At 39.4% G+C, this 14,915-nt stretch overlaps 1 protein-coding gene across 9 annotated transcripts in view; it reads right to left on the minus strand.

The window, feature by feature from the left end:
• Positions 1-65: 65 nt before the first annotated feature.
• Positions 66-14,915, minus strand: part of DNAJC6 (DnaJ heat shock protein family (Hsp40) member C6) — a 178,067-nt gene continuing 163,217 nt past the window's right edge. For 8 of the 9 annotated variants that reach the window (XM_037743100.1, XM_017541522.2, XM_037743102.1 and 5 more), the window contains 5 exons: positions 12,572-12,691; positions 8,278-8,541; positions 5,661-5,803; positions 2,681-2,857; positions 243-853 (listed from right to left, as the gene is read on the minus strand). In XM_037743100.1, coding sequence (XP_037599028.1) covers positions 752-853; positions 2,681-2,857; positions 5,661-5,803; positions 8,278-8,541; positions 12,572-12,691 — 806 coding nt within the window. In that variant the 3' untranslated portion in view covers positions 243-751. Of the gene's footprint in view, positions 854-2,680; positions 2,858-5,660; positions 5,804-8,277; positions 8,542-12,571; positions 12,692-14,915 lie in introns of all 9 variants that reach the window. The other variant, XM_017541520.2, reaches the window with a different exon arrangement.

Below are 14,915 nucleotides of genomic sequence, written 5' to 3' on the forward strand. Positions count from 1 at the left end.
GTGATCCACCCGCCTCGGCCTCCCAAAGTGCTGGGATTACAGGCTTGAGCCACCGCGCCCGGCCCCAGAGTCCCTATTTTCTTTAGCCAGCATTTTCATTCATTTTTATATTAGTCAGAAAGTTGGTGGTAATCACTGGACTGTAGTTTAATCACTGGACTATTATCACTCCCCACAACTGAAGTTCCTTTATATTTGTTAGTCTTCTTGACCAAAAGACATTTACAGTATTATGCTACAAGCCTTAGTAAATTTTTACTTAAAAAAAAAAAAAAAACTTGGTGATTTCGTTCCTGGAGTCTGCAAAAAGTCACTGCTCAAATTATATGCTTCCAAGAAAATCTAGAAACCATTATTTTAAACCATCACATAACTCTATTATCATAACTTTGGCTCATTAATCCTATTCTCAGACAATGTGATGGGTGTTATGCCTTCATGGGCGGTGGCCTCTATTTTCCATTTCCCCAGGCAGGATGCTGAGTAGGCTCCCCAAAGGGCAGGGTGGAATGTGGTTCTGCAAGGTCATCTGACTAGAAGTTCCTCTCATGCGTTGGATCTTTTATGTCGGGGACTTTGAGAAACCAAACATCCCCATTCCTTATCAATGATAAATTAATTCATGAGTAATTTAACGGTTTAGTACTGAAAACATGTTACTGGAGTTTTGGTTCATCTGCGAAAACCTCAGAATTGTAACACACACTAAGCATTAGCAAAGGTCTGCAGCAGAGATGGAAAAGCTCATAAATTAATATAAGGGCTTTTGGCCTTGGTTTTCAAATTCAGACCAGGCATCATTGAGCTCCATGAAAATCATCTTTGCATATTGTTCATAGGGTTGCCCAGTAGCCTGTAGAAAAAATAAAAATACACATTAGATACCACAGACCAAAATTTTATTGATATTCAATTTTTCACTGCCAATAATATATGGGTCCTAAGTAATTGAAATGCTTTCCTATTTGGCCATTTCTCTTTTTCAGCCTAATCTATTATATGTGACCCGAATTATTATAACCTCCCCGTAATGCCCTCCCCCTGGAAATGCCCAAGGGTAGTAGTAATTTAGTCAAGGAGCAGACAACGGAGAGCTTATCGGGCAGCAAAAGATGAATTTCTGTTCTCCAGAAGTATCTGTCAAATGTCAAAGGTTCATGACAGCCCATCTCCATTGACTGTTTTTAACTCCCATTTTCCCATTTCTAAAAAGTTCTTTGAGAATTATAATGGGGCATACAGTTTGTGGATTTTTCCAGGCTCTTGTTTCGCCTTCTCTTTTGATTCATCAAAATTCAAGCACTAACATTACTTCCCATTAATTCTTCTATTCAGACTAGTTACAAAAAATTTGGAGAGATGAAAATCAAATGCATCAAATTCAAGCCTGCGTTGCCAAGTGGCACTTTGATCAGAGCTTCGTGTCACATGACTAGTATAGTCTATGTGACAGCAAGATGACTCACTTCTTTCTGAATGTTTCTATGTATTAGGATGATTTCATTTGGGTCATAAGTGAGTTGAAGTTTCTGACAAGGTAGAGTCCTTAGATGTATATATACTTTAATGAAAGCATAAACTGACATAACAATATAGTGATTATCAATAGAGTGGCAAATTTAATTCCATTTTGAATATTTTATTAATTCTCACAAATTTTACCAACTACATTCTAAAGTTTTTTCACTGCCATCCTGGCTAACCATACTGTTGTATCTCCAAAGGAAAGGAGTTGTCTTCTGTCCCGCTCTTAGCCTGTCCTTACGATTGTAAGTCAGGACACAATTTACTTTTTTTCTTTTCTTTTTTTGAAGACAGGGTCTCACTCTGTTGCCTAGGCCGGAGTGCACTGGAGAGATCTCAGCTCACTGCAGCCTTGATCTCACAGACTCAAGTGATCCTCCTACCTCAGCCTCCTGAGTAGCTGGGACTATAGGCTCGTGCCACCACACCAGCTAATTTTGTATTTTTTTTTTTTGTAGGGTCAGGGTTTTGTCATGTTGCCCAGGTTGGTCTCAAACTTGAGGGTTCAAGCAATTTGCCCACCTCAGCCTGCCAAAGTGCTGGGATTACAGACATGAGCTATCGCACCCAGCCACAATTTACTTCTGAGCCCTAAAAATTAAAGACTGGGTAAATCTTACCCTCTTTAAATAAGCTCCTGTAATATATAGTTTGATATATTCTTTCTCATTTCATAAAGTGTAACTATTTGTTTAAATATCTGACTTTAGCCAACAGACTTAATTTTATTAAAAATAGGTCTAATCGCCGGGCGCGGTGGCTCAAGCCTGTAATCCCAGCACTTTGGGAGGCCGAGGCGGGTGGATCACGAGGTCAAGAGATCAAGACCATCCTGGTCAACACGGTGAAACCCCGTCTCTACTAAAAATACAAAAAATCAGCTGGGCATGGTGGCGCGTGCCTGTCGTCCCAGCGACTCAGGAGGCTGAGGCAGGAGAATTGCCTGAACCCAGGAGGCGGAGGTTGCAGTGAGCCGAGATCGCGCCATTGCACTCCAGCCTGGGTAACAACAGCGAAACTCCATCCCAAAAAAAAAAATAAATAAATAAAAATAAAAATAGGTCTAATCAATGAGCACATTTAAAGTAAGACACACACTCATAAGATAATGAAGCAAGGACCTGACAAGATACACAGCAGGGCAGGTTATACCCACTTTATCTGGGTGCACCACGAGGACAGCCTTTCTGTACACCTTCTTCACCTGCTCTGGTGTTACCAGGTCTGCCATGCCAACTGGTTTCCACTTGGTCTCCCCAGCCCACAGCACAGTATGCATTGTGGAAAGAAGGGCTCTGATATTTCTTTCTTTGCCTTCAATCCATTCCAGAATCTGTAAACACAAAGGGGATTAAGAAATTCGAATGCTTACTTACTAGTTCGGAAGGTTTCCACTAGGACTCTAGAAAGCCCTTCTGCTCCAGCAACATCAAAACACAGGGCAACCTGTATAATCCAGGCTGTTTCCTCCACCTGGAATGCCTCTCCTCCTCAACTTCCTACCTTGTCTTTCTGGTAACTCTATCATCCTTCAAAAGCCTGCTGAGGAATTTCACACTGTTAGACTTTGCCAATTTGAATTCCTTTCTCTTCCATCCCCACCCCCAGAGTTATACTCAATACAAACTCCAGGAGGGTGGATACTGCACTAAATAAGTAACCCTTAAAAAAGGGCCAAACTTCTCTGAGCTACTCTACCTTAAACATGTTTCTACCATAATATGTGCCACACTTTATTGTAATTGTGTGTTTATCTTTCCCTGCCATTAGGCAGAGCTGTTTGAGGAAAAGTATTGTTTCTTTTCTTTTCTTTTTTTTTTTTTTTGAGATGGAGTCTTGCTCTGTAGCCCAGGCTGTAGTGGGGCAGTGGCACGATCTCGGCTCACTGCAACCTCCACCTCCCAGGTTCAAGCAATTCTTCTGCCTCAGCCTCCTGAATAGTTGGTATTAAAGGTGCTTGCCGCCACACTGGCTAATTTTTGTATTTTTAGTACAGACGGGGTTTCACCATGTTGGTCAGGCTGGTTTCGAACTCCTGACCTCAGGATCCACCCACCTCGGCCTCCCAAAGTGCTAAGATTACAGGTGTGAGCCACCACACCTGGCCCCATATTGTTTCTTATATATCACTGTATCTTGGAACTAAATAATGTACCTGGCACAGAACAGAGCTCAAAAAGGCTTGTTAAATGAATTGACCCATTTAGTCATTTATTTGAACTATGAACATTCACAGTTTGAACAAATAAGGTGATTAAGTCAGAGCGATCATAAAACTGTATCAGCATTGAGTACCTAACAGGAGTTCAGCTAAGTGTGTGTTGGTGGATGAATGATTTAGTCACATTAATGACAACTACCCTCCCAAACAATTACATACCTTGTACCAATTAAATAATCAAACATGGCTTAAACAAAATAAGCAACTTTCTTTTATAGGAAACTGTCCAAGTCTGCCTAATAAACAAAGGTTACCAAGATGAAGCACAAAGTTTTTGGAAGAAATATTAAGCCTCTATGACATTGAGTGGAGTGAAAAACATGCAAATGAAGGACCCTACATTGTACCAAAAAAATGTATCGAAGAATCTAAGTTATAGTAGATGTATATTATATACATCGACAACAAATCTGTCAGGAAATTATACAGAACAGTGGTATATTTTTTCAGACTGTGTTAAGATTGACTTGCCGTTCAACTACTGGTTTTGCAGATGCTTTAATACAGAGACAGATTACATCCTCCTCTTTCACTCTGTTATAGTGTCAGCATTTTTAGTATTTTGTCACTTAGGAATTCAACCTCTCCATCTGTGAAGAGCATTCCAATTCACTTGATCTTTACAGACTCTTCCAGACCTGATACGATTCATCAACATGACCACTCTCTGTTTCCTAGCTAATCTGCATCCACCTGTCCATACAACATCTTCAGCTATGAAGTTATGTGAGTTTTTATTTAGCTGTGAAACAAAGGAGTTAGATTCACTGATTTACAAACTTAAAAAAAAAAAGCAGCCATGCTGAAACATACTAAAGAAGTATGTTGATTTGAGGAAAAAAGTATGTTGATTTGGTTTGAGGAAAAACCTCAAATCAAATTGTCCCTAGACCTCCAGAATCAAAAACAGATAAAAGTAGAACTGCTCTGTTTAAAAGTAGAGGGAGACAATGTGGAAGACAGGAGCCACATCTCCCTCAGCCTTTCCCTCCTCTACCTTCCAAACCTCCAGGTTTAATGTTACAGGAATTGATAAGTCTCCAGTACATAAACATTTCTCTATTGGTAGAGAAAAGACCCTGGGGGGCTTCAGTCAATCTAGTTTAATAAAAAAGCTCTCAAGAAAGAGAGAAAACATAAATAATGCATTCTTCTTACCAGCAAAGTCTAATGACTCATCTTTAGAATGTGAATGCCATCTGAATAACAAAATCACCTCTTAAAAAGTGCCGCTGCTCATTTGAACAGGCAAATAAAAGAAATCTGTACCACTGTACTATGGAATAATATTTATTTTATTAAAGAAATTAAACACCATGTGCAACCTTCTCAATGCTGTTGTCTATTAAAGGGCACAGCTGTACTCAAATCATAGCTGCAAAGAGTAAATGCAATAGAGCGGTCATCAGAAATCTAACACCATGCCTTCTATAGGTGCTATGGTCTAGATGTATGTGTCCCCCCAAAATTCCTATATCGAAATTCTAACTCCGGAGGTGATGGTATTAGGGGGTTGGGGCTTCCTATTGGGAGGTGATTAGTTCCTGAGACAGATTTCTTACAAATGGGATTAGTGCCCTCATGAAAGAGGCCAGTAAGACCTCTTTTTTCTTCTGCCTATGAGGACACAGGGAAAAGACCATCATCCATAAACCAGGAAGAGGGCCCTCACCAGACACCAAAATGGCTGGCACCTTGATCTTGGCCTTCCCAGGCTTCATAACTATGAGGGAAAAAAAAAAAAAAAAAAAAAAACCCTGTTGTTTATAAGCCACCTAGTTTATGGTATTTTGTTACAGCAGCCTGAATGGACTAAGACAATAAGTTATTCTCATGCCGATGGCTCCATCCACATTACTTTCTCACATGACTTTGTCATATAGGATGATCAAGCTGCGTTAGGGGCCGCATTTACCTTTAATTTCTCAGGATCCATTTCCTTAGCCATTTCCTCCTTTCTCATCTCAGCTATTGTCCGAGGCCCCTTTTTGTCTTTGTGAGCATTGAAACCTTGACCAGAGAGTAGGTCTTCAAAGTCAGCTGCTTTTTGTTTCCCTTCTGCAATACAATTTTTGAAAATCATTATAGTTTTCATTCTTAAACATAATACTATATCATTATCTCACAGGATCTGGAGTCTTCAACGTGTTTTTAATGTGCATTCAGTCCCTTAACCCTCATGCTTGCTTACCCTGTGAGTAGGGTAAGAGACTCTTGCACCCATTTTACAGATGATGAAAATGAATCTGTTCAGAATCATGTAACATACATGTGGCAAGGTTAAAACTGGAGGCTGGATCATGAAACCAAATCTGATTCCATTTCCACTGTACCTTCTCTTTATATGAGGATATTCATCCCTCCAGATTATAACTAATTCATATCTGGGTTTTCGTACTTGAAATTCATGCATGCTACCACTTCCCTGTGCATATCCTGTTGATATTTTAGCTGATCACAGTGCTCTTTCCCTCCAAGTCTTGTAGCCTCAATCCTTCTCAATTTGTTTGCAGAGGCAGCCTAGCATGTGGCTAGGAACAAAGACTTTGGACCCCAACTCCCCAGTTTGAATTACAACTCTGCCACTTATTAGTGATGTAACCTAGGCAAGTTACTTACTATCTCTATTCCTCAGTTTCCTCATCCATAAAATGGGGATGGTGTTAGGAATATTACTCACCTTATAGAATTGTTGTGAAAATGAATTAGTTAATATTTAAATTGCTTAGAACAGTGCCTGGCTATCTAAATGCTTGTTAAAACAAAATAGAACCAAAAATAATAGTCCATACAGTCAATTCCAATCAACCAAAATTGGTTTTTTAGTTGAAATCCATTTGCTATCTCTATAGTGTGGAATATACACACCTGCACTTGCACATACTGAAATGTAAGTGCTATGAGACTAGGGATTTTGTTTCTTGTTCACTGCTGCATCCTCAATGTTTTCTACACTGAAGATGCTCCATAAGTATTTGCTGACTGAAGTCACTCGCCCCACATCTGTCTACTCAAAAATGGAGGGAAAGTGACATGACTCTATGGAATTGTCCAGGAAATATCCCTGCTAGTCAAAAACAAACATGATGTTACCTATCCCCAACAACAGAATTCCTAACATGTTGGTGTTGTAAGAAGCACCTGTGTTCTAACCAGTAGAGTATAGCAGTAAAGAGCAGGGGTTCTGGAGCCAGATTGCCAGGGTTCAAATCCTGGCTCTGTCGCTTAGAAGCTGCATAAACTTAGGAAATTACTTCATCGATCTGTGTCTCAGGTTTCCCACCTATAATATGTGGTTGGTTTGGAAGATTATAAGAAATAATACAGGAGTTCCCCTACTTAGTCACAGGGGATATGTTCCAAGACCCCCAGTGGATACCTAAAACCACAGATGGTACCAGACCGTATATAAACAGTACTATTTTTTGTATCTGATAACCAAGATGGCTACTAAGTGACTAATGGTGGGCAGAGAACACAACATAGATGTGCTGGACAGAGGGATGATTCACGTCCTAGGCAGGATGGAGTAAGATGGTGCAAGGTTTCATCACGCTACTCATAGTGGTGCACAATTTAAAATGTATGAATTGCTTATTCCTGGAATTTTCCACTTAACATTTTCAGACTGCAGTTGACCTCAGGTAACTGAAACTCCAAAGATAAAACTGCAAATAAAGGGGGATGATTGTACATAAAAAATGCTTAGGATAGCACCTGACATACAGCAAGCACTTAACAAATGTTAGCTACAGCTACTAGGAAGAACAGAAGAATTGCCTTTCCTGTTCCACAGAGAGAAAGGCCTGTTCCCTCATCGTGTTTCTATGTACTTCATTGCAGGGTCTGACAAAATCAGCTGAAGTATAAAATGTACCAAAACAGGCTTTTAATAAACTCAAATCTAACTATCCTTCCTATGCAAAAATACTATTTTTCACTCATTGTCAAAATCCTATCCAGACTATCCTCCAGCCTCAGGTGTTGGCACCATCATAGGTACCCCACTGATTTCAGGAATCCACCAAACAGAGCTTAAGAAAGACCAAGTGTCCAAGACACAAACAGTCCTCCAACTGAGACCCAAGGATGAATATGACCGATGTTCTTGAAAGATTCCCCAACTTCTTTCCATTTCCAAAGGAATAACAGCTTTAAGATCCATCCACCTCTCCACTCACATCCCTTCAACATTCATTTAGTGCCTACTCTATGTATGCTAGGTTATGCTAGGTGCTAATGATCCCATGGCAACTAAGACACAGTCCCTGCCCTCCATCTGGTTCCAGTCTGGAGAGAAATAGACAAGTGAGCCCACAGTCACAAAATGGTATAAAATTTAGGAGCATAGTCAACCCAGGAGGCTCCAGATACAGCACTGGGGATAGGGATCAGATTGTGTTTCTACAACTATAAGACTGCCTCAGAAACTACCAAATTGAAACTACTGTTACCTTCAGACAGACACACTGAGGCAGTATGACAACACAAACAGGCTGCCCTGTAGCTAGGGCCCATACCATCATCCTTACCCAAATTACTTGATCCTTTCCCACGTTCGTTCTGGCTCCCAGGCATGGCTGAGAAGCTCACGTTGTAGTTGGGTCGGTTCTGGGGAGAGGAGTGGGGCATGCTGGGCTGAGGCTTAGGCTGTGGCTGCTGCCAGTTGTAGGCACCTCCTTGCTGCCACCCCCCACCCATAGGCTGGGGAGATGCCTTCTGTGGTGAGCTGAGAGGTGGGAATCCTCCACCCAATCCAGTTGGTGTGGTGGGTTTGCTGGCAAATGAAGAACTACCTAAAGAAATAAAAATGGATAAAGAAGGTGAAAGTGGCCTCTAACTCTTGAGTCTTAAGATATTGTTTGCAGTGGCTTTAATGGCCATTCCCTTAATTGATAGCATAAGTAATCTTCCTAACATAGATAAAGGAATTGCAGGCATACATATTATTTCCTTAATCCCCACAATGACATTTTTAAGTATGTTTTAATGGCCTCATTTTTCCTACAGATGACCAAACTGCAGGTCAGAGCAGTTAAATGATTTTCTCAAAGGCACACAGCAAGTGGCTAAACCGAGACTTGATTCTGGATCTTTGCCTCCAAGTCAAAAAAACCCTGGCTTTTCCCACTGTGCCATCTTTCCCCACCCTCCCATCTTCTAAGCAGATTCTGTTTCTTCACTAGAATAAAAATTTTTTAAAACTACCAAATGACAAGAATAGGGAATGAAACAGAGTAAGTCCATTCATTAAGGTGTTACTTAAACTTCAATTATTAGGATTAATCATGTTTTTGTTCTAAGTATAAGCACGGTAAATGCCCAAGAGTAAATAAAGATTTTTGAAATTTCACAAGTAGGTTTTAATTTCATACTACTTGTACTTCATTGAAGGGGAGCAAAAACAGCCAACATTTTGAAAACTTTAAATAGGACAAAGGATCTTATTCAATCTTTAAAAATGATGGTATTTCATGCCAGGAATTTAAGTAGAATCTTGATTCCATAATCTCCAAAACTTTTAAGCACTCACTGCATACAAGCGGGGCTATGTCCAAAATATGAAAACCAGCTGTGGCTTGCATTTAAAGAGGTAAAATGGGAAACTGAAATGTGCTGATCTCCAAAGACCCTTTCATGCAGTAAGTCTAAAGTAACAATAATAAAATAACTAATATTTATATAGTTCTTTAGAGTTAACAAAATGTGTTTATGTACATTATTGCTCTCTGATCTATACAACACTCTTAAAAGTAAGTAGTAACACTGGCCCTACTTTAAAGATAAGGAAATTAAAGCTCAAAGAGGTTTCCTGATATGTTCATGATCACACAGCTAACTAATGTAGCTGGGATTACACCATGTACATCCTACCTCCAAATGTCATGTTCTTTTACTGCACTCAGTAATCCTTAATTCCTCTCCTAATTGCTGAGCCTTTCCCTATAACTCATCCCTTACTATCTCTCCTTTCTATATTTTCCCTATTCTGATCCTGGGGCTCCAGTTTCCTTCCCTACTGGAAATATATCATTATCACTGGATTTAGCATCAACCTGAGTTCGAGGTTCAGCTCTATCATTCATTCTTGCATTCATTCATTCATATGTACACTAATTCACCACTATTTGGCGAGTATTACTATGTATGATGTACTATGCTGGGCACTAAGAATATAGCTGAAAACAGGATATAGAGAATCTTTGATCTTCTAAAGCTGGGTTAAAAAAAAAATCCCACCCCTTTGAGCCTCAGTTTCTTCATCTGTTTAATCAAAACTATGTCTATATCACAGATATACTGGAAAGACACAACTACATGAAAGTATTTCACAACCCCTAAATTAAGCAAACAAAGAGACATTATATATTATAAAATAATGTAGGCTCATATGCCAAGCACATGTCTGATACATCTTCAGGGCTCAATAAATACTTGGCAATAGGAAAATATAATGACAGGACTTGTCTTCAAGCTTGACATTGCCCTACTCATTCCATAACTAGCAGCATGAAGTCCCTCTTCATATGTCCCAGAGCCCTCCTGCCAATAGCACAGGAACATACACTTAAGACTTAGTATTCATTCTATACTGGGGTTTTATTTTATATTTAAGGAGCTTACTTTGTTCTGAACCTAAGACTTAGTATTCATTCTATACTGGGGTTTTATTTTATATTTAAGGAGCTTACTTTGTTCTGAACATATATGTTTTTTATTTTAAAATTTGGTAAATATGGAAAAGCCTAAAGAATGATGAAAAACTTGTCACATGCCTACCACACTGTCAGTTACTCATTCATTTAGGAAACACTATTAAGCATCCTCTAGATACCAGGCTGCAGATACAGTGGTGAAAAAGCAGGCGCTGATCCCACACTCATGGGACTCATCAACACTGCAGGACTCTCTGATGTCTACCCTTCTAGAATATTTTCTCCCTATGCTCAGCAATTCTAATTGTTAATGCTATTGAAGCAGAGAACAGACAGAAATACAAAGTGGCAGCTAAATCCAGAGACCACTGCTGTCCTCATTAAAAGCTAAAGCAGTGGTTCTCAACCTTGATTGTGCATTAAAATTACCTGGGGAGCTTTTTAAAAAATGCTCCATCTTGGATAGCCCCTACAGTAGTGGATATTTTACTTTGATTAAAGTTTCTTTCTCCCACTGTAGGGTAAGTTTCAAAGAGCAGGAATGTCATCTGCCTTGATTCTTTATTACATCCCGAATGCCTACTGTGCAGTAAGTACTCAAAAATACCTGTGAAATGAGGGAATTAATGCTCAAGGGTAGAAAACCACTGACTGGATAAACTGAACTGATACCCCTTCCCACACTCAGCTTCATCAACCTCTAAACTTTTTATGAGTGCGAGCTCCAGAGCTAGACTTCTTGGTATTGAAAGTTTGTGATTTGTGCATGTTACTTAACCTTTTGTGTCCCTGTTTCCTCATCTGTAAAACGAGGATTATAACAGTAACTACTTCAAAAGATTATGACGAAGATTAAATGAAATGTTACATGTAAAGCACTTCAAGTAGTGTCTGGCACATAGGGCCCCAGTAACTATTAACTGTTACTTTTATCATTTTCATCATTTGACATTATGTTATATATTTGTTAATTTATTATTTGTTTCCCCTTCTATAATGTAAGTTTTATTAAGGCAGAAGTTTTGTTTTGTTTTTGTTTTTCGTGTTTTGTGTTTTTTTTACTGAAACAGTCCTAGCACCAAGAAGGCACTTTCATAAGTATTTGTTAGATGAATAAATGCATTCAAAATAAACGATAAATGAGATTCAAGTAAAATTTCATCTGATGTTATTACTTTTAAAACTTGAAATTTTCAGTAAGATACAAAGAAAGGTGGAGAAGAAAATGACTGCATAAAATAATTCTGAGAGTTCTTAAAAGCGAAAAACATCTAAATAGTACAGCATGGAAGATGAAGATGCTGACACAAGTGTAAGGCAACAGTGGTAGCCAGGCTCACATTCCCTCAATCTGGCTCTAAATGCCTCAGGAGGGCTTTCTGAGATCATAAACTATCAATATGGTCAAGATAAACCTTTGTGTCAGGGCTTCCCCATCCTTATTTAACAAATCGGCACTGTCCTAGAGGAGGAAGGAAAAAGGAAGAAGAAAAGGTTTCAGAACACAGCAGCAGTCCAATGAATCCCTCCTTCAAAACAGGCTCCTTGGTGAAATCAGTTTGAGAACCCTGGATACTGTATCCCTCTTAGTGGTAATAAAAATCCATTGAAACCAGTGTTTCCCAAACTCACTTGCTCCCAGAACACTTATCCTTTAACAACTATTAGCATATGGTGAAAATATTCTGGAAATATGATACTTGAGTCTATTTTCTGTATAGAATTTTACAAACTGACCGAAGAGCACCACAGTTAATGGAGAGAAGAGGAAGGGTGTGAAGCTCTCACAGGTAACATGACAGCATCACAATAAGCATTGTGCAATGGTGGCATCACATGGCGCAAATCCATCTCAGCAGCCCTATCTCATGCCATCTCCATATACATTACCTTTGTGCAGCCAAACTCTGTAGCTATGGGCCCCTGAAAGCTCTAACTTTATTCATGCTACACATCTAGAATTAGGCACAGGTGAAATGAATCAATAAAGATGATTTCTAACCCCATATCTGATCCCCATTTTCCTTTTTAAAAAAGGAATAGCTTAAGAATACACACTATTTGAGGTTCCAGGTGACAATACCAGCTTGCTATAACACCAAAGACTGAGATTTGAGGCTTTGGAGCTATAAGTAAATGTTATTTGTATCTCGATCTTCTGAGTTTGTACCTAGCGTCCCAAGGTCAGCAAAAGGATCCAGAGTCTGGGGTTTGTTTTGATGGGTGGGAGTACCATGCGAGGATCCGGTTGGGCTGGTGGCAGCTGACTTGCTTCCCATTCCAAAGCCTCCTGAAAGGGAAATAAGGTCATTGAAAATGAGTTACTTGTTTGAGGCTGAATTCTGAAATTCAGAATTCCAGAGTTACTGTTGATTTGTCACCTAGGCAAATTAGGACAGGGTTTGAAAATGTCTAAGAAGTTGCTAGACCCTGTTTCCCTGACCCGGGTGAATGGTGGCCTTGAACGAGGACAGAACACAGAAAAGACAGATGCCGTTTCCAGGACACAAAGGTGAAATATTATTTCCAGTGTTTATTTCCAGGTCCTCATGTCACCTGACTTCACTCTTTAGTATAGGATTTGAAGTTAGGTCTGGATCTGGATTCTGGCTTTGCCAATTTCTGAGTGACCTTGGGAACCTTACTTAACATCTTTGAGCTCCAGCATTTTACCATTGGTTTTAAAAAATAAGAAATAATATGAAACCAACATCACATGCAATAAAAGAAAAACAAATGGAACAATTATCAAGCTAAAAACTTTGGTGCAGCAAAGGTAACAATCAAGGGAGTAAGAAGGCAACAGGGTAAAAAGACTCTTATCCCTCACCATACACAAAAATCAACTCAAAATCCATTAAAGATTGAAATGTAAGACCCAAAACTATGAAATGACCAGAAGAAAACATACAGATGAAAACCAGAAGAAAACCAATAGATGTATGAAAACAAACAGATGTATAGAACCAACAGATATATAAAAAATACTAACATCACTAATCATCATAGAAATGCAAATCATAACCAATGTGACATATCACCTCACTTCTGTCATAATTGCTATTATCAAAAAAAAGAAAACACAAAAGACATGTTGGCAAGGATGTAGATGAAAAAGAACACAGTTAGTGGAAATGTAAACTAGTACAGCCATTATGGGAAACAATTTGGAGGCTCCTTAAAATATTAAAAATAGAACTGCCATATGATTTATAAATCCTGCTACTAGGAATATATCCAAAGGAAATCAAGTCAGTATATCGAAGAGATACCTGCACTCGCATGCTTACTGCAGCACTATTCACAATAGCCAAGATATGGAATCAACCTAAGTGTCCATTAATGGATGAATGGATAAACAAAATGTGGTATATATACACAATAGAATACTACTCAGCCGTAAAAAGGAGGAATTCCTGTCATTTGAGACAACATGGATAAACCTAGGGAGCATTATGTCAAGCGAAATAAGCCAGGCACAGAAAAACAAATACTGCATGTTCTCATTCATATGTGGAAGCTAAAAAAGTTGGTCTCATAGAAATAAAGAGTAGAATGCTGGTTACCAGGTGCTGGGGTAGTTGGAGGTAGGGCAGAGATGAGGAGATATTGGTTAAAGGATATATTATTACAGCTAGATAGAAGGAGTAAGTCAAGAGATCCATTGTACAGCATGGTGACTATAGTTTTTTTTTTTTTTTTTTTTTTTTGAGACGGAGTTTCGCTCTTATTACCCAGGCTGGAGTGCAATGGCGCGATCTCGGCTCACCACAACCTCCACCTCCTGGGTTCAGGCAATTCTCCTGCCTCAGCCTCCTGAGTAACTGGGATTACAGGCACACACCACCATGCCCAGCTAATTTTTTGTATTTTTAGTAGAGACGGGGTTTCACCATGTTGACCAGGATGGTCTCGATCTCTTGACCTCGTGATCCACCCGCCTCGGCCTCCCACAGTGCTGGGATTACAGGCATGAGCCACCGCACCCGGCCCATGGTGACTATAGTTAATAATGATCTATTATATTCCTGAAAAATTCAAAGAGAATGGATGTTAAATGTTCTCACCACAAAAATGATAACCATGTGAGGTAATGCATTTGTTAATTAGCTACATTTAACCATATCGCAGTGTATATATACTTCAAAACATCACACTGTACATGACAAATACATACAATTTTATCTGTCAATTAAAAAAAAAAAACTTTTTTCGAGACAGGGTCTCACTCTGTCACTCAGGCTGGAGTGCAGTGGTATAATCTCAGCTTACTGCAGCCTCATCCTCCTGGGCTCAAGCAATTCTCCCATCTCAGCCTCCCAAGTAGCTGGGACTACAGGCGCACATCACCAAACCTGGCTAATTTTTGCGTTTGTGTAAAGATGAGATTTTGCCATGTTGCCCAGACTGGTCATGAACTCCTGGTCTCAAGGGATCCTCCCACCTCAGCCTCCCAAAGTGCTGGGATTACAGGCATGAGCCACCACACCCCAGCCAAAAAACTTTTTAAATTA

The sequence above is a fragment of the Cebus imitator genome, unplaced genomic scaffold (genome assembly GCF_001604975.1).
Source record: "Cebus imitator isolate Cc_AM_T3 unplaced genomic scaffold, Cebus_imitator-1.0 Scaffold135, whole genome shotgun sequence".
NCBI classification, from domain to species: Eukaryota; Metazoa; Chordata; class Mammalia; order Primates; family Cebidae; genus Cebus; species Cebus imitator.